Source organism: Muscardinus avellanarius (genome assembly GCF_963383645.1).
Source record: "Muscardinus avellanarius genome assembly, chromosome: 10".
NCBI classification, from domain to species: Eukaryota; Metazoa; Chordata; class Mammalia; order Rodentia; family Gliridae; genus Muscardinus; species Muscardinus avellanarius.
Genome location: NC_137796.1, coordinates 78,927,401 through 78,945,212, shown reverse-complemented (window position 1 = coordinate 78,945,212; position 17,812 = coordinate 78,927,401). Strand labels below are relative to the sequence as shown.

At 52.9% G+C, this 17,812-nt stretch overlaps 2 protein-coding genes across 3 annotated transcripts; both read right to left on the bottom strand.

Annotated features, from left to right (window-relative positions):
* Positions 1-802: 802 nt before the first annotated feature.
* Positions 803-6,169, bottom strand: PCOLCE (procollagen C-endopeptidase enhancer; the record flags this gene model as incomplete). The annotated part of the gene is made up of 9 exons (XM_080704446.1): positions 803-969; positions 1,101-1,271; positions 1,374-1,451; positions 1,902-2,179; positions 2,502-2,638; positions 3,116-3,240; positions 4,087-4,345; positions 5,139-5,247; positions 6,075-6,169. 9 exons carry the CDS (start codon positions 6,167-6,169, stop codon positions 803-805), a joined length of 1,419 nt encoding a protein of 472 aa, XP_080560572.1.
* A 1,245-nt stretch (positions 6,170-7,414) lies between these two features.
* FBXO24 (F-box protein 24) lies at positions 7,415-17,506 on the bottom strand (the record flags this gene model as incomplete). 2 transcript variants are annotated; one of them, XM_080704286.1, is made up of 10 exons in its annotated part: positions 7,415-7,777; positions 8,088-8,258; positions 10,932-11,063; positions 11,310-11,431; positions 11,689-11,847; positions 12,941-13,175; positions 13,412-13,650; positions 14,758-14,941; positions 15,042-15,140; positions 17,468-17,506. In XM_080704286.1, the coding sequence occupies 10 exons, from the start codon at positions 17,504-17,506 to the stop codon at positions 7,415-7,417; spliced, it is 1,743 nt and encodes a 580-aa protein (XP_080560412.1). The 2 variants fall into 2 exon arrangements, with proteins under 2 accessions (XP_080560412.1, XP_080560413.1); XM_080704287.1 differs by lacking the exon at positions 17,468-17,506 and adding an exon at positions 15,415-15,696.
* Between the last annotated feature and the right edge of the window lie 306 nt (positions 17,507-17,812).

The window sequence follows — 17,812 nt, the reverse complement described above, 5'->3', positions numbered from 1 at the left end:
AAATCTGTTTCCAAATAAAACATAAAATAGGTCTGGGAATATAGCCCAGAGGTAGAAAGCCCCTGGTTTCCACTCCCAGTAACACACACACACACACACACACACACACACACACACACTCTCACTCACTACAGCTGGAGGTTTAGATTAGAGGTAGAATGACCTTGGGTTCAGTCCCCTAACACCACACACACACAGACACACACACCATGGTGACAAAGTACCTATACTCCTGGTACTTACAAGGCTGAGACAGGAGGATCACAGGTTCAAGGCTAGCCTCAACAAGTAGTGAGACTCATCAGTCTAGCAAGAATCTGTGCTAAAATAAAAAATAAAATAGGGAGCCAGGCATGGTGGTGCTTGTAATCCCAGCATTTGTGAGGCTGAGACAGGAGGATTGTGGTTCAAGGATTCAAGGACAGCCTCAGCTACTTAGGCCCTCTGCAACTTAGTGAGACCCTGTTTCAAAATAAAGAACACAAAATAGGGCTGAAGGTATTGCTTGGAGGTAGAATGTCCCTGGGTTCTATCCCCAGTACCGAAAAAGATAAAATAAAATAAATAAAATAAAATAGGGCTGTGGTTGTAGCTCAGAGGTAGAATGCCCCTGGCTTCAATCCCCAGTACCGCATCAAACAAAAAACATTATTCTGTATAAAGTCTATTGAATGAATGAACAAAATCACCGAGATGGGCCCCTAAACCACAGAAATGGACATATGATCCCTTTCTCAGTTAAGAAACATTTATTTGGACATCAAGGGGGCACACAGGCCTGGGATTGGAGCTGGCCTGGGTCTCAGGCCTGGGACTTGGCAGCCTGCATAGGTTGGGAGGAGCACTTCCTCTTGCTCAGATTGGTGAGGATCTGGTCCTGGTTGGGTCGGTAGGCAACCACGAAGCCCTCTGGGTGAAGTACGGGGCCTCTGTTCTCTTCCATCCGGCCCATCATCAGATAACTAGTTCCTGGGGGAGGAGAGATGTGATTGAAAGCTCATATAGCTGAGACATGGTCAAAGGATCCTCGCACTTGGACCCTCTGTGTCTCATCATTTTAGTGTGGTTAAGGGCCCCCTCTCATTTCCCATATCTGTTACCTTTCTTCATTGGTGGGCACTGCCTGCAGGGCACATAGAACTTCAGGGAGGTGTCAGTGGGTGGAGAGGGCAGGTCTAGTCCTCCAGTTTTGTAAGCACCAATTAGATTGACAGTGACAGTGAGGCCTTCGCCGGGGCCCCGGACCATGGACTTCACTGTGGCAGTCACCACTGTGGGAGAATGGGGGTGAGAGATGAGATGAGAGGGCAAGGTGGCAAATGGCTGTGGCTAGAGGCACTGGGAGGGCAGGGTCGGGACGTGGGGCGTCTTACCCACATCACTGGCACAGAAGTGGCTCTGCAAAGTGCCTGTTCTCCGGCACTGCTTCGGGCAGGAGACACTGGGTACATCTAGAAAGGGAGGGCTGTTTGTGGAGGGTGATCTACCCAGCAGGTAAGAAGGACCACTTTTCCCCTAACAGCCTCAGTGATCTGAACTCTGCAGAGCTCCATCTAAGTTTGGTTCTCAGCCCCCACCACCAGCCCTTGGCGAGGAGGGGGCTCCAGTGAACGCTGAATGAAATGAATGAGCCACGGAAGAACTTTTTCTCTTTTTGGTAGTGGGGACTGAACCCAGTGGTTGGCGCTCTACCACTGATCTACATTGCAACATTCCCAGCCCTTTTTATTTTTCTGAGGGTTTCACTAAGTTTCTGAGGCTGTCCTCAAACTTGTGATCCTCCTGCCTCAGCCCTTCCAGTAGCTGGATTACAAGTATGTGGCCACCATGCCCAGCTAAGGAGGAACTTTTTTGGAGCAGCTCCCTTGCGCTGGCATCTCCTTCCCCCTTCCCAGACTCACTGGGGCTCAATGGAGTTGCCTGGGCTTCTGGGGAGGCTTCCGGCTTCTCTGCAGGTTGGAGTTTGGGCTTGGTGGGCAGTTTGACTTTGGGCCCGGCTCCAGCCTTAGGGCCAGGGCCAGTGGCTTGGGGACCTGGCCGGACATCCTCCCGTAGGCTTGGACCTTTTTCTGCAGCACCCCTTGGCAACATTCTGTAGGAGGCTGAGAAGCCATCAGCGGTGACACTGAGATCCGAGACGAACTGGACCAGGAGCTCATTCCCTTCAGAGGAGATGGGACTGCAGGCAGTGATGCATTGTGGCACGAGTCAGAGCAGGTTTGAACCCCGTTCCCGCTGCAGCCTGGTGGCCTTCTGACCTCTGCCCCTCAGCCGCTGGCCTTAGCTCCCCAACTTAACGGTCTCCATTCACCTCTAGATCCAAAGATTGACCCCACGGCCAGCTAGGCCTCTTTGCCTGCTCCGCGTGCTCTGCCCTCCCATTTGGAACACCAAGCTCAGATCCCGCCCCTCAGCGGAACAACACCTCCACCCAGAGACAGGATCCTCACCAGAGAAGACAGGCACTGCTGCCACCACCCACCCGGGTTCCGCCCCCTCACCCAGGGGACGTGTCCCCGCAGAACTTCCCCAGCCTCTTGGCATCGTCGCTCACGGCTCCATTGAACACGCTGACAGAGTCATAGCGGCAGTAGGTGTCGGGCTCCAGGTCAAACTTCCCAAAAGTCAGCGCGATCACCTAATGGTAGTACAAGCGGGGGCTGTGCCGGTGCCATGACCCTCTGACCTCCACCCTGCCCACCTTCTGCATGCTTGCAGCTGCTGTGTCCACCTTGTTCACCACCTGTGCCCCCGTGGCCCCCTCCATAAAGCATTCACATACCACTCGGAGGGGAACCCCCATGGGACCTGAACAAGCTTCCATTCATCAGTTTGGTTGGCAAGGCCAGGGCCTGGCTCACTGTCAAGAGACAGATACCCATTCTTGCTCCCAGTACCAAGCACACTTTCTATTGGTGTACCTTGCTTTCCTAAGATTCATCATAGTTGCAATTTTAGTTTTTGTTTGTGTGCAAGCAGGGTCTGGGTCTGTTTTCGGTCCCTACCAGAGCCAGTCTGGGACTCAGGACACAGAAGATGTTCAATAAATCTTTGCTGGCTGCATACTGGAGGGCCCCGCCTAGGTCCCCGTGGGCAGCCAGGGCAGGGGGCGTACCTGGTCCGGGGGTGCAATGATGTGCCAAGAGCAGCTGATGCCCGGGGGGTAATCGGACTCTGGCCAGTTGGGTGTGGTCAGGGTTCCCTGTGCCTTCTCCAGCCGCCCCCCACAAAACTGGTGCTCTGGGAGGGGAAAAGGGGCGGGGGTCGGGCGGTGGAGACCCTCACTCAGCTCAGGAGAGCTGGGCTGGGTCTGGACAGGCGGCTCAGATGTCTGAGTCTCAGATTGAGGGGATGTAAAGGGGGGCAGAAGAAAAGGGGGAGGTTAGCTGGGAGGGGGCCAGGAGGATCCGGGCTCAGGGCAGGCTTGGGCGGCCAGGGCCCTGGAGAGGAGGAGGAACTGGCTGGACACACTCCCTTCTTGCCCCTCCCCTACCCGCTGCCACACCGCGCCTCTTCCCCTGGGAGATCCCATCTCCCCAACCCGGCAGAAGAGTCTCCTTAGCAGGCTAAGAGAGCCCTCACTTTGTGAGGGTGCCCTCCACTTGGCCCCTTCAAGGAGGTCCCTGCCTCAAACATTTCCAGGGAGACTTCTGCTGCCAAGAGGGGATGATGGGACCGCAATCGGGAGCCCAGGGCTGGGTGTAGGGGGCTCCGGGTGAGGGGAACCTGGTCCCCTAGCCCTGGGGTGCCCCCTGACGCCCCTCGGAGGGAACCCGATTGCGGACGGGGGGCGGGCAGTTACTCACCGTCCCAGTAACCCCAGGCCGCCCATTCCACCCGTGGGTCCAAGACCCATTTCCGCCTCGCGCCAGGGGGGGGGCCTGGAAGAGGGGTGGGTGGGAGCGGGAGGGGGAGAGAAGACGGGGAGGGGGGACTGAAGGGGCAGTTAGTGAGGATAAAGGGCGAGGGAATTTTGGTGGCCCTAGGCTGGGGTGCAGGGTCCTCTGGGGGTTAGGGTGGGGCAGGGGCGGGGCCTGCGCCGGGGCGGGGCCAGGAGAGGGGCTGCTGGAGGTGTGGGAGGCTCACCGGTGCCAGAGGTGGCCCGCCCGCTGTACCAGAGCAGGAAACCTCGTCCTCCTGTGCCCTCGTCCGCTATCATCCGCAGGGTCACCTGGTTGCCGGGGGCCACAAGGGGCGCAGGCCGGAAGGTCCCGCAGAAGCGTCCAAGCCTCTGGCCAGAGGTTCCAGACCCGGCAAAGACCTCTAGAGCATCATAACGGCAGGCGGGATGCAGCTCCAAGTCAAAGACGCGGAAGGAGAGCGACACAGTCTGGCCCTCGGGGACCTGAGGGCAGGGACAGGGCGGGTACAAAGTCAGGCTACATACAACCCTGACAGAAGGCTCCTGCCCTTCCCCCAAGCATTCCCACAGAAATGGCCTGAACTGGAAGGGACCCCATGCCCACGCAGAGCAGAAGGGCTCTGCAATAGCCTGTGGTCTCTGGAGAGATCAGAGGAAAGGAAGGAAGTTGGGAGAATCAGAATCTGAGTTATGGGTTATGAATTAAGGCGCAAGCCTGTAATCTCAGTACTCGGGAGGCTGAGACAGGAGGATTGCAAGTTCAAGGATACCCTCAGCAATATAGTGAGACTCAGCAATCTAGCCAGACCCTGTTTCAAAATAAGGTTGGGGTGTAACTTTTTTTTTGCGGTACTGGGGGTGAAACCCAGGGGCATTCTACCTCTGAGCTACACCCTCAGCCCTATTTTTTATTCTTTATTTTGAAACAGGATCTCACAGAGTTGCAAAGGGCCTCATTAAGTAGCTGAGGCTGTCTGCAAACCATCATCCCCCTGTTTCAGCCTCCCAAATGCTGGAATTATAAACGTGCACCACCACACTCGGCTCGGGGGTGTAACTTGGATGTAGAATGCCTCTGGGTCCAATCCTCAGTAACACACACACACACACACACACACACACACACACACAGAAAGAAAGAAAATAGAATTAAAGTGCAGGGTACTTCTTATTGTGGGGACTGATGACCTTGGGGTGAGGTGCCACACCCCTTGTTGGTTGGGCCCGTCCCTGAGAATCATCTACAAGGGGGTGGTGACCAGAGAGGCCTTCTCACCGTTATGGTCCAGATGCACTCTTTACTGGGGGGGTAGAGGTTGGGGAAACCCTCACTTGCCACGTAACCTGACTCCCCGGTCACGTCCCCTCCACACAGGAACACAGGTCTGAAGAACAGAAGAGGGGTCGGTGAGGAGTGGGGAGAGCAGAGAGAGGGGGGTTCACTAATGAGCATGGGAGGCAGGGCAACGAGGGAGGCCAAAGGGACCCTGGGGGAGCCTCAGCCAGCCAACTCCTGACTGCCTCCCACAAAGGATGAGGGAAAAGTGGGACTAGCCACGGGGACCATCCCTCCAAATCCCCAGAGGCCCCACCCCCATCCCAATAGGAATTCCCGGAATCCTCCTCAGCCCCCCTTCCTCACTCTCCCCGCCTTCGCCTTCGCCCTGCTTGGCAGTCTGAGGAGCAGCCTAACTACTTCCAGATGTAGACCAGCCACGAGGCCTGGGAGGGGGGAGGGGGCGGAGAGATGAGGGGAGCAGCAGCTGTGATGGCCTCCTATAGGCCTGGAGATCAGGCTCCCTGAGCTCCCACCGATGCTCCTGTCCCAGCTAACTGCGCCTCTAACCAAGGCTGGCTTCCTTCCCCCCTCCTCCCCTAAGCTTGCTTTCATTCTTTCCTGGAATCCAGATGTCAGCTACCAAGCAAGTTCAGAGTTTTGGCTCTCCCTTCAAGATCCATGGGGGTCATGGATCTGGGTGCAGGGGGAGACTCAGGAGAGCAGAGTTCGAAGGGCAAAGGACTGGGAGTACTGGTGACCCCCAGGGACTGTGGTCTTGCAGCAGAGGGGGAGGATTTAAGCGTCAGAGGAGGGGGTGGGAAGTCTGGGGGGGATGCTAACAGAAGAACCCCAAAGACTCACAGGCATAAGCCTTCAGGAGTCAAGAGTTCTGAAGCTCACTCAAACCATCAGGAAGATGAGGTTGAGACCTACCTGGTATAGTTGGGGGTCTGGGTCTGCGCAAGAGGCAGCAGGGCACAGGCTGTGAGGAGGGGCCCCAGAAGGGAGGCTGGGGCAGCAGGCAGCATGGCAGGGGAGTGTGCTGGGGTCCTCGGCTGGAGGCAGCAGCTGAGTTCAGCAGCAGCAGCAGCGGCAGCAGCATAAGATAATCAGTGCCAGATGAGGGAGCACCGGGCGTGTGGGCGTGGGGACTGGCCAGCGGGGCGGGCGGTGGGTAGGCGGGACAGGGAGACAGCTGGGACAGTGGTTAAGTCCAGGGGCCTCTCGAGGTCTAGGACACATAATGACCTAAGGAGGAGGTGGAGCAATGCAGGGCAAAGGGAGCATCATCCAGGCATCCAGTAATGTCATCCAGACCCTCACTGTGTCCTGGGCCAGAGCACCCTGTGAGCTGAGCACAGTCTGATCCTTCCTGAGGACTCTGGCTCACCCTAGCCCACGCAGAAGCCTCACCCTGAATCACTTCACTTGCCTCTTGGTCACCTCTACCCCAGCTGCTTTCCACGGTACATTGTACTGCTTCCCTTCTGTCCCGGAACTAGACCAGGCCCAGAAGGAGGAATTCTGTTCATTTATTTGCTCTTCTAAATAGCTGAAGGTGCCGGAGAGGGGTAGAGAGGCACAGTGTCCTTCTTACTAAGAGAGGGAAGGAGGAGGAAGTAAGGGAAAGAAAGAACAGAAAAGACCAGGCCTGGGAGGTAAATGGAGGCAGAGAAAGAGAGACGACTTCCCTGGGCAGAGGGCCGTAGGCAGGGAGAGAGCTTTCTGGAGTCAGAAAGAAATGGTCCCTCAGGGTGGGGATCAGACTGGTAGAGAATCCGACCTGGGGAACTAAGTAGTGTAAGTTGACCAAGTTGTTGTAGAAGGTGGGGCCAGGTATTCCAAGTCATAAAGATTGGGTGAGGTGTGGGACCTGGGAAGGGAAAAGTAAGTGGAGGCTTCAGGTGCCACCAGCTCTCAGCAACACAGAGCTTGAGCCACTTCTGCCCTCCCTCACCCATGGGCCACGCACTGCCCTACCCCTTGCCCACAGCCCCCAAGGCCCTAGGGCTCCAAAGGGCCTCACTTCAGCCTTTTATTCTATTTGTCCATCAAATCTCTTGTCCATGATAGTCAGGTGGGGGCCCCCTCCTGGGCAGCCCCCTGAACATTTTACAAAAGAGCTCCCAGCCCTACCCAGCCATGTCCGGCAGTCCCCACCCCCTCGTGACCCATCCCCACATTCACACAGTGTTCACTGCCTCCACTCTGTCCCTCCTTAGCCCCCGGCCTAGGACCAGATTCCCTCCAGGGGTGAGACTAGAAGAAAGGGGTCAGCTCTCAGGGGTCGAGGAGCCCGGGCCGACCCCACCAGCAGCCCTCTGCAGCATGTCCAGGGCTTCCCAGAAGAAATCCTTCTGTGCGGCCATCAAGGGCATCCAGCCCACGATCTGCTTCATCTTCTCCATGCGGTCCTGCAGTGTGGGGCAGCTGTGGATCTGGCTCAGGTACTCCTCACAGGCCCGGGCTGCACCTCCAGGGTCCTGGGAGCCTCCAGTCCCCAGGCTAGGTTCAGGGCTCCCCACCACCCTGCTGGCTGGTAGGTCCCGATAAGCAGGGTAGTGCTCGATGTCATGGCTGGACAGCATGTAGAGGCATTCTCTGGTGGAGCAGAGGGAGCAGGCACACAAAGGGACCTTGGAGGAGAGAAGGGGCATGGCTTTCGCTGCAGAGGCTCCCAGGAAGCTGGGCTAATCCAATCCCGTGTTTCCCTCTCTGACCAGCCCTGAGCCAGTAAGTGAGCTACTGCTGGCTGGATGCCAGGGCTGTGCAAGGTTGGACAAGGCAGGCGGGGTCTGCTGAGGGAGAGAGCTGTGTGTGTGGCATTTGGGAGGTGGGGTGGAACTGAGAAAATGGGGCCACTGGGCCTCCTCAGGAATGCTGTGGACTCTCTGGCTCTCTTGCTCTTGCCCCCCTGGTTGCCCACCTGCCAGACCCTGATCTGACCTTGACATGAAGCTTGACGAAGGAGGCACTGCCCTTAGGCCAGCCAGGGAGGCGGCCTCCAGCCCCACAACCACAGCCCAGCAGCTCCTTGCTGAAGTCTGAGCCCTGGCTCAGCACCAGGGAATGGTTGAGGCCGCACCACAGGGCAATGGGGCACTGCAGATAATGTACCTGTGGACAAATGGCCAGGCTGCTTGAGTGTGGGAAACACTAAGGGACTGGGGGCTGGGGCAGATCAGGAAAGGTTGAGTGGAAAGCTCAGTGCAGAATTTAATCTAGGGAGGGAAGAATCAGAAGCCTGCACACTCTCCCCATCTCAGGAGGCCTGCACTGCTAAATTGGAATACCACTAGCTGTCCCCTTCTGCTACCCCTGCAGCCCCCAACAATCTGTCACTAGGGCCTGGTACTTTTTTTTTTTTTTTTTTTGCAGTGCTGGGGATGGAACCCAGGGGCATTCCACCTCTGAGGTACACCCCCAGCCCTATTTTTTATTCTTTATTTTGAAACAAGGTCTCACTAAGTTGCCAATGGCCTCACTAAGGAGTTGAGGCCGTCCACAAACCATGATCCTCGTGTCTCAGCCTCACAAGTACTGGGATTACAAGCGTGCACCACCACGCCTGGCTTCTTTCCTTCTACTATTCCTCCCTTCCCTCTCTAGGATTTTTTTTCTCTCCATCTTTACATTCCAATGGCCACCCTACTCTGGGAAAAACAAATTTTCCAAACTGATTTCTGCTGCGTCCTACCTCTCTTTTTGAAGCAGAATTGGCTGTGTAACCAGTCTAAGGTTGACCACATTCTTGTTTCTTACCACAGCTAGTCTTTCTTGAACCTCCTTGGGATCTGGCTTCTCTCCCTACCACACTACTGGCATGGTCTTTCCAAAGGCACTTGGCTTCCCAACTGTTAACCCCCAGGCCTTGCCTGTATGCTTATCCTTCTAGGGATACAAATAAGTAATTTAGGAGCCTTAGAGAAAAATTATAAAGTACTAGCAAGTGAGAATTTTGAAACTGCTGGAAATTCCACCACCAACCATTAGCATTTTGCTGGCTATTCACCACTGTTGCCTAAACAAATACACATTAGTTGTGGTTTTTTGTTTTTATTTTTTGGTCCTGAGGATTAAAATTAAAGGCATTCTATTTCCGAGCTACACTGCTAGCTCTATTTTTTTATTTTTCTTTTTACTTTTTTATTATATTTATTTACTATTTTTTTTTTTGTGGTACTGGGGTTCCTGGAAACCCTTCTACCTCTGGGCTATCCTCCCAGTACCTATCTTTATACTTTTTTTAAATTTGGAAACAGGGTCTCTTAAGCCAGCACGGCTGGCTTCAAACCTGTGCGATCCTCCTGTCTCCGCCTCCCAAGCGCAGGGATTACAAGTGTGCGCCACCATGCCCGGCTCTAATTTTTCTTTTTAAACAGGGTCTTGCTAGGTTACTGAGAGCCTCACTACTTGCTGAGGCTGACCTCAAACCTGTAATCCTCCTGTCTCAGCCTCCCAAGTACTAGGATTACAAGCATGTGCCACCACACCCAGCTTAGTTGTATATTTTTAAATAAAAAGAGGATTGTACTATGCAATCCACTTCATAAAGTTTTTGTTTGTTCTTGTTTTTAGGTATTGGGGGTTGAACCCAGAGCCTTGCCCACTTTAGGCAAGAACTTTACCACTAAGATTCATCCCATTATTTTTATTTTATTTAAGTTGCTTGAGCTGGCCTCAAGCTTGCCATCCTCCTACCTCAGCTTCCTGAGTACAGGCATGTGCCACCATATCTGGCTCCTCATAAAAGTTTTTTTTTCACCTAAAACTAAGGCATGACCATCTTTCCAAGCCAGCAAATGTGCCCCTACATTATCACTGTCACCACTAACTACCCTCACACTCTCTCTTATAACTTTCTGCTCCCAGGCCTCCTGTCCCAGATGCAGCGCTTCTTCCTCCCCTACCTACGGTGGTAGGGATAAGAGATTTGCTGCTCTGTTTTTGTCATTTCAACCTTGTTTCAACTTGGAATCTAATTGCCAGCTAGACATTTCCCAATTTAGTGTTTCACTCTTGCTGCAAAATAGCCAAACTCATACTCTTTCTTTTTCCTCAAAGTAGTAATCAGTTTCAAGGGCCTGTCCATTTTCTCCTAAAACATCTCCCATGCTTGTTCCTTTCCACTCTCACTGCCACGTGGCAGCCAGGCCCTTGTCTCAACTGCTGCCGTCCCTCCCCAGCCTCCCGGCGCCTTCCCACTCTTGGGCCTCCATGTACCACAGCCAGCTCACCTGGGCAGTTGCTGACTTTTCCCGTTCTAGAACCTGCAATGACTTTTCCCCAAGTCTACCCCTTTCTGTGCTTGCACCTACACCTATTTCATATCTCACTAGTTCCAATACACCCTCTCTCTGCTTTAATTGGGCCAGTCTTTTCACTGCTGCATATATTTGCAAGCTTTGTCTCTGTCTCCACCTTCACTGCATGGAACACTTTTCTCTATCCCTATCTGCATTTTATCGAACTCACAAAGCTCTGCTCACATCTCACTTCTAGTTACTCTAGCCCAATCAGGTGCCCCAGCCTAGCCCTTTACTAAGTTCCTAATGTATTTACAGCACACACAAATTCCTATTGCACTTACAAAATGCACAGCAGAGAACGGACCTCCTGTGCCAACCCTGGGTACGACCATGCAACAGCATCACGGGCATTACATAAAGACTGGCTTAACTCTCCTGGGGAGGAGAGAGTGGACTCTATCAATTGGTAAAGTGGGTAGATGCAAGGTTAGGGAATTGAAGGGAGAGAGTCAGAATGAGAGTTACTGGGAAACAATCTCACCTGTGTGGGTTCCCCTCGGTCCATTTTGTCCCCCGTTCCTAGTTGCCCATATCTGTTATTTCCCTGCATAAATATTCGGCCAAATTCATCCACCAGGCCAAGGTGATTGTAGCCAAGAGCACAGAATAGGACCTAGGAGTTAAGACAAAAAGGGCAGGTAGGCATTCAGTTCCTTCCAGAGGAACGCTGAGCTCCAGAGCCTCCCAACTGCTAACCTGCCACCCCCAGCTGATCTCTTGCCTCATTTTGGCCCCTCTCCCTGGGCCCCCTATCCCGCCTGATCAGTCATGTGGTCCCCGCTCATATCTCAAGCCCTCTGCCACTTCCAGTCCCTAGAGTCCCAGCCCTCTCATCTGCCCTTTCCCTCCAGGATCATACCTTGGCAGGCAGTGAGAGAGCGAGCGGCATCTGCTGGTCCAAGGGATCAAAGGCTTGAAGGGTCCCAAAGAGATCACGATACACCCCTGGGGTATGCACCTCAAAATACACTCCCCCCTGGTCTGGGGGGTCAGGAGCCCTCAGCTCAGCAGCTTTGGGCACCCATTTCCTAGGGATAAGGTCCCACCTGGGATGAAAGCTACAAATTCCAGGGAGTCTTACACCCACTAGAAATGCATTAGCTGCAATGCCTGGGAAGCCTAGACACATGCCCTAAGGGTTCATACCACAGAGCTGGGATAAGGGTAAGGGGTGTCAGCATTTGGAGGGTCTGTCCCTCCAAGGCTAGGATCTTGAGAGGAAGTGAGGTGCTTCCTACCTGTTATGTATAGGGTGCTGCTCTGGTTGGAAGCCATGCAGGTCACACGCAGGTGAGGCAGACAACGGGACACCTTCCTGAGGGCCAGCTGAACTGTGTAGGAGCGTGGCTGGTCCAGCTGGGTCTCATTCACTACCAAAGAGTAAATCTTCCCTTCCTCTGGGGAACAAAGGGAGGCGTACAATTATGTGGGAGTGGGGACTCACCACTATCCATATTAATATCCCATTGAACTCCCAAAGCCACACGGGGTGAAACATTTACTGCCCTAGATAGAGTAGGGCTGAAAGAAAAAGGGTAGAGATGAAATAAGGGAAGAGTGGCTGTGGCCTCACGTCTCCCAGATCCCATTCCCAAAAGGGGAGATACTGCAGCCTGAGAGATGAGTGGAGAGAAAACCTAGCAGTTAGATGTAGCAGAATCTGAGTGTCAGAAAGAATAAAGTCTGGGGATTTAGGGCCCTGTCTGGCATTCAGAAGTCCAGAAGGGTTTCAGGCTTCAGAGTATGGTCAAGTATAGTGGACACTGGGAAAAAAATGGGCATTGGGGGTATAAAGTGAGGTACCTGGCATGGAGATTGGGGGAATTAGAATTTTAAAAATCATGGAGGATCGCGGTTCGCGGACAGCCTCAACTACTTAGTGAGGCCCTCTGCAACTCAGTGAGACCTGGTTTCAAAACAAAGAATAAAAAATAGGGCAGGGGGTGTGGCTCGGAGGTAGAATGTCCCTGGGTTCCATCCCCAGACCCGCAAAAAAAAAAAAAAAGAATTTAAAAAATCAGAGCTGGGCATGGTGGTACATGCCTGTAATCCCAGCACTTGGGAGGCTGAGACAGGAAGATAGCAGGTCTGAGGACAGCCTCAGCAAGAAGTGAGACTCAGCAACCTATCAAGACCCTGTTTCAAAATAAAAATGAAATAAGGCTGGGAGTGAGTGTAACTCAGAGGTAGAATGCCCCTGGGTTCAATTCCTAGTAATACACACACACACACACACACACACACACACACACTCAGGCATTTATTAGAGCCATAGTTTCCAGACTATTTTTCCCCCAGCAGGATCCTTTATTCATATAAACTAAGATGCAAAATTCTATACCACGAGACAGATAAAAGGGGAGCTGTTTGGATTGAAAGCCAGAGCAGGTGGCACACAGGAGCCTATCTGAAAGGCCTCCATCGCCCTTCCTGCAGCAAGGCCCTTCAGAATCTTAGAAACCATCTGCAAGCTAGTGCTTTAGGACACACCTGTGAGCAGCAGCAGAGCCCGCTGGGTCTCCTGGCCAACGAGCACAATCTGTTTGAAGCTCATGGAATGGTGGAATGTCATCTTGAAGACCCGCTGCCCGCTGGACTGCAGATAGACCTCTACACAGTCACAGGCCCGGCTGCCGGTGGTGCCTACCATTCCTGGTTGCTCCCGAGTGGCCAAAACATACAGGTATTTACGGTAAACCGTGTCACATCTTGGGTCCGAGGCAAACTATGGAGAAAGGAACAAGGGTGCATGGGATCTAGCGTCTGGGAATGGGATGAGGCTGGAGCAAGTGGATGGGAGATGAGATTCTTGGGTCCAGGATTGGGAAATGAGGATTTCCCAAATTTTTTTCATATTCCTGGTAAGGGAGGGTAGATGTTCTGAGAAGTGCACCTCAGGTCTGGGGGCCTCAGGCCCTAGAGGAGGAGTGGGTTCTCAGCTGCCAGGATCCTGCTACTCACATCCTTAGCTCCACGACACAACACGACGTAGCGGCAGGCCCGCTTCCACTGGATCTGGCCAAGAGTGGAGGAGACCAGTGCGTTTTTGAGGAAGAAGAGAGTCCCCACGTAGTCGAGAATGAAGACATGATCCTTGGTAGGCAAGAAGCGGCGGTAGCCATGGGCTAGCAAGGGAGCCACACTCTTGCTGAGACATCGGCGCCGGCCTCCAAATGCCTGGAAATACAGGCCCTTCGTGTCTGGAGAAGAGGAGATAAAGGCTTAAGGGGTGGGCTTGACATAAGGAGGATGGGTCAGAATTTGGGCAAACTAGATCTTTCCCAAGATGGGGGAATAGATTCCTTTCAAAGGAGACCTAGGAAGCTTACATTATACCCATCTGCCCCACTTAAACCTAAGGCTGCACGTGTGCTTTTAAGTGAGCACCTCTTTGGTCTAACCTTGCATCAGGGATATCAAGGAAAAATAAGAATAAATAATAGAAAAGAGGTTTAGTAAGAGTAAAAAGGAAGGACCAAGAAAGGCCAGTGACTTCCCTCATCCCCAGCTGTGGATCTGCTTTCTGTTTTGTTTTTGTTTTTGCAGCACTGGGGATGGAACCCAGGGGCATTGTACCCCTGAGTTATACCCCTAGCCTTATTTTTTATTCTATATTTTAAAACAGGGTCTCACTGAATTGCAAAGGGCCTAAGTAGCTGAGGCTATCCTCAAACCAGGATCCTCCTGTCTCAGCCTCCTAAATGCTGGGATTACATCCATGCGCCACCATGCCCGGCTAGTTTTCTGGATCAGTCTTTTCCCCTAATCTCCCTGTCAGTGAAAGAAGTAATTGGACAGGGGCTTCCTGGAGTGGATGGGGTTTAGAGCACAGTTCTTAAACTGAGGGTGATTTTAACCTTCTGGGATACTGGTTGTTACAATAGGAGAGCTATTACTGGGATTTAGTGAGTGGAGGCTAGAGATGCTGTTAAGTATCCTACAATGCCCAGGACAGCCTCCACAACAAAGTATTATTTCACCCAAAATGTCAATGGTGACAAGGTTCAGACATCCTGGTTTAGAGGAGAGAAAACTCAAGGTTTGGGGATTGGGAGGTGTCTCTAGAATAATATTTGGTATATGGAAGGAGACTGAAGGGGTCTGTGAGTGGGACATCTATTAGAGGGTGGCCCTAAAGCCTTGGAGGAAGTATGCAGGGGCGTATGTTTGAATCTGACATATTTCTTCCAGAGCAAAGGGCCTGAAAGGTTGGCAGGGAGAAGTAGGTATCATCAGGCAACTTTACAGAGCAAGAGGGTTCCCAGAATAAGGAAGGACAGACGTAAGGAAAAGGGGAAGGTGTGTACAGTTAAGGATGGCAGCTCTCTTCCAGGGCCGGACCCCAGAACCCTGCTCTCGGAGGCGTGGACTGAGCCTGCGGCAGATGCGTCTCCACACGCCCTCAGCGTCACACACTTCATGGAAGTAGTGGCAGGTCTGGCCTAGGGCGACCACATCTCTGACTGGAAGGAAGGAGATGATATGCTCCACCTGAGGGTGGGAGGAAGGAAGTGGAGGTCATCATCAGCCCCTCGCTGCTCTGGCCCCGGTCCTTCATTCTCAATACTTACCCTCCCCCACAAAGACTCACCAGCTCTGGGGGGAATAGCTGGACAGAAATAGGGTTCCCTCTCCCTTTCTTCTCTTCATCCCCAGGTTCTGGGCCGCAAGAAGGGCAGCTCCGCTTCACCTACCAGAGGAAAAGGGGGAGTATGGGGTCCTGCAAGGGCCATATCTCTTTTGCTCCATGCTCCTGACCTGTCTTTCATGAACTCCTGACTTGGGGCTCATCTGATTCCATTTCTGTGCTGTCAAATCCTCCCATCTCTCTCCAGGTCCACGGGCCATCCCTCCCTGTCTGCCTTGCTCCTTGGCCCAGCTTCTTGACAAAGCCCATCCCCAGATCTCTCGCTGCCATCTCCCTGCCCTGCCCTGCCCTTCCCTTGCCTTACCACCCCCCTCACCCTGAGCCCCTCCTCCCGTCCGCACAGCCCGGTCAATTTTTGCAGCTTCTGTCTCCGGCTTCTCCTCACCATCCTGACTGTCCCCTCCCTGCTCCTGCCCTCATCTCTCCGGGCCCCGTGGCCCCCCGTACTCAGCTCCCTGGCCCCTGTCCTGACTGCCTTTCCCACACCATGTCCCCTGCCTGGGCTTGAGGGACCTCTGGGGCCCCTCTACCTCTTAGGCCCCTCCCCCATGGAGTCTGGGGCAAACAAACCTCCCTGTGACGTCACTGCCCAGCCACTGTGACCTAGTCTCCTTAATCTGGCCAGGACCTCACTCCTGGGTTCTAGCTCAGCTCTATCCACTGAACCGCTCGTGGTATGTGCATTTTACTGGAGAAATAAAATGTGAATTACTGATAGATGAGGCCTTGACTTTCAGGGAGTAGTAGTAGATTTTTCTACTTGACACCCTTTCAGCACTAACTGTAGAGAAACACTGGTGAATCCTTCATATCTCAGCAGGCTGGGGCCTCCTGGAATTTGTAGTTCAAGGGTATAAACTCAGAAAAGAAAGAAAAAAGTATAAACTCAGTTTGACAGGTGAGGGGGAAAGGGGACCCTGCTGTGACCACTTAGCTCACAAAGGCCTGCACCAGATGAAAGTGGGAACAATTTAGCATAGCTCTTTAGTCTCATGAAAGCATATCCAAAAGCAGACTGGTCTCCTGGGGATCGGTAACATCACTGCATGTATGAAGGACAAGCTGTTAAGGTGGGGAGAAGGGATAGATTTGTTCTGAAAGCTTAGGATATCTCTCAGCCTAGGCTCTGAGCTTGTGAGAGTGACATTTAAGAGAAATAGCAGAAGCAGAGGTTATGTCTGACCAGGTAGGAGCAGAAGCAGAAAGTCTACAATGATAAATCCAGAGTAGCTGGCTCTTCCAGGGACTCAGAGAAATCCAGTTTTATTAAAACAACTAGGATTACATAGCCATTAGCTGAGTTGACTAGCTGACAGACTGTTTACAACCCACTCCAAGTCCCTTTTTTTTTTTTTTGGGTGGTACCCAGGGGCATTCTATGTCTGAGCTACAACCCCAGCCTTTTGTTTTGAAATAAGGTCTTGCTAGGCTGCTGACAGTTTCACTACTTTGCTGAGGCTTGTCTTTGAACCTGTGCCTCCCAAGTGCTGGGATTACAGCTATGTACCACCATGCCTGGCCCAAATCCCTTATGGTAACTAGTAAACTGCTCCTTTGGGATGCCCAAGAAGGAATTTTAATAAGTGTTTGGCACATCAACATCTCAGATTTAACTTAGGAGAATGCAACTTCAGTTTTCAGGCAACGATCAGCACAGGAGGTGGACTTTTATCTTTCATTACTACAAAGGATATTAAGATTTCCAAATGGATCAAAAAAGCACTTTCCGCTGCCTTTTGCATTTGGATTCCTTTTCTCCATTTCATCCCAAGAAACAAGTTTCAAATATGTCCACTGTAAAAGCAGAGGAAATAAGTAAGCTTAGGGGAAGGATCTGGCATGGAGAGACCAGGTTACTAGCGGCAGCTGCCAGGATCTTGCTGTTTGCTCTGCTAACTTATCAACTTTCTCTTTGCTTCCATTTCTTTAATCATAAAATAAAAGTCTTGTTCCAGATCAGGGCCTGGGGTCCTTTCTAGCCTCTAAAACCCTCAGGTCTGGTCATCACAATTCCTGCCCAGGGGAGCTCCTCTGGTGAAGCTGGAGGACCAAGCAATTGCTTCTCCATGAGCTGGTGGGGGTATTTAGGTTCCGGGAAGTCGCCAGCCCTCCTCAGCCCGGGAACTCCAGGGTTGAGACTCGCTGGGCCTGATCGCAGCCGGAAATGGCCCCCGCGGCCTCTTCAGGGGGAACAGCTGCCTGTTGGCTGGCCTCCGGCTTTTCCCCGGCCTCTCTCACGCCCTTGTCGCTAGCCTAGCCCCCTAACATCAACAGCTTGCAAACATTACCCTATCCCCTGCTCTGCGTTCCTAGCCGGCCGAGTGCACGGCGCTCACTTCCTTTACTTCAATCTCAAAGTTCTAGCTCACCCGCCTCCTCCTTAGCGAAGGGACCGCCTTCTCGCCCATGCTATTGGTAGGTAGAGCCATCCCTCAGAGAAGAGGCCAGACCAGGTTCCCTCCGGAGGCTCTAATTGGTCTTCTTGACAGTCACTCGCCTGTATCTGGCCTGCGATTGGTCTTCGGTGGAAGAGGACCAGGCGCCTTTGGTTTGCGGTCTCTAGGTCTCTTATCCCTTCTAGTTGAGCACCGGCGTCCCCGCCTCCTGGTTGGATCTGATTGGCTCCATCTCCAGCCCTAAGCATTATGATTGGATACCTCTGTGCAGGGCGGGCCGGCCGGGAGCGTCGGCCGTTGGCGAGCGCTCCATTCTCT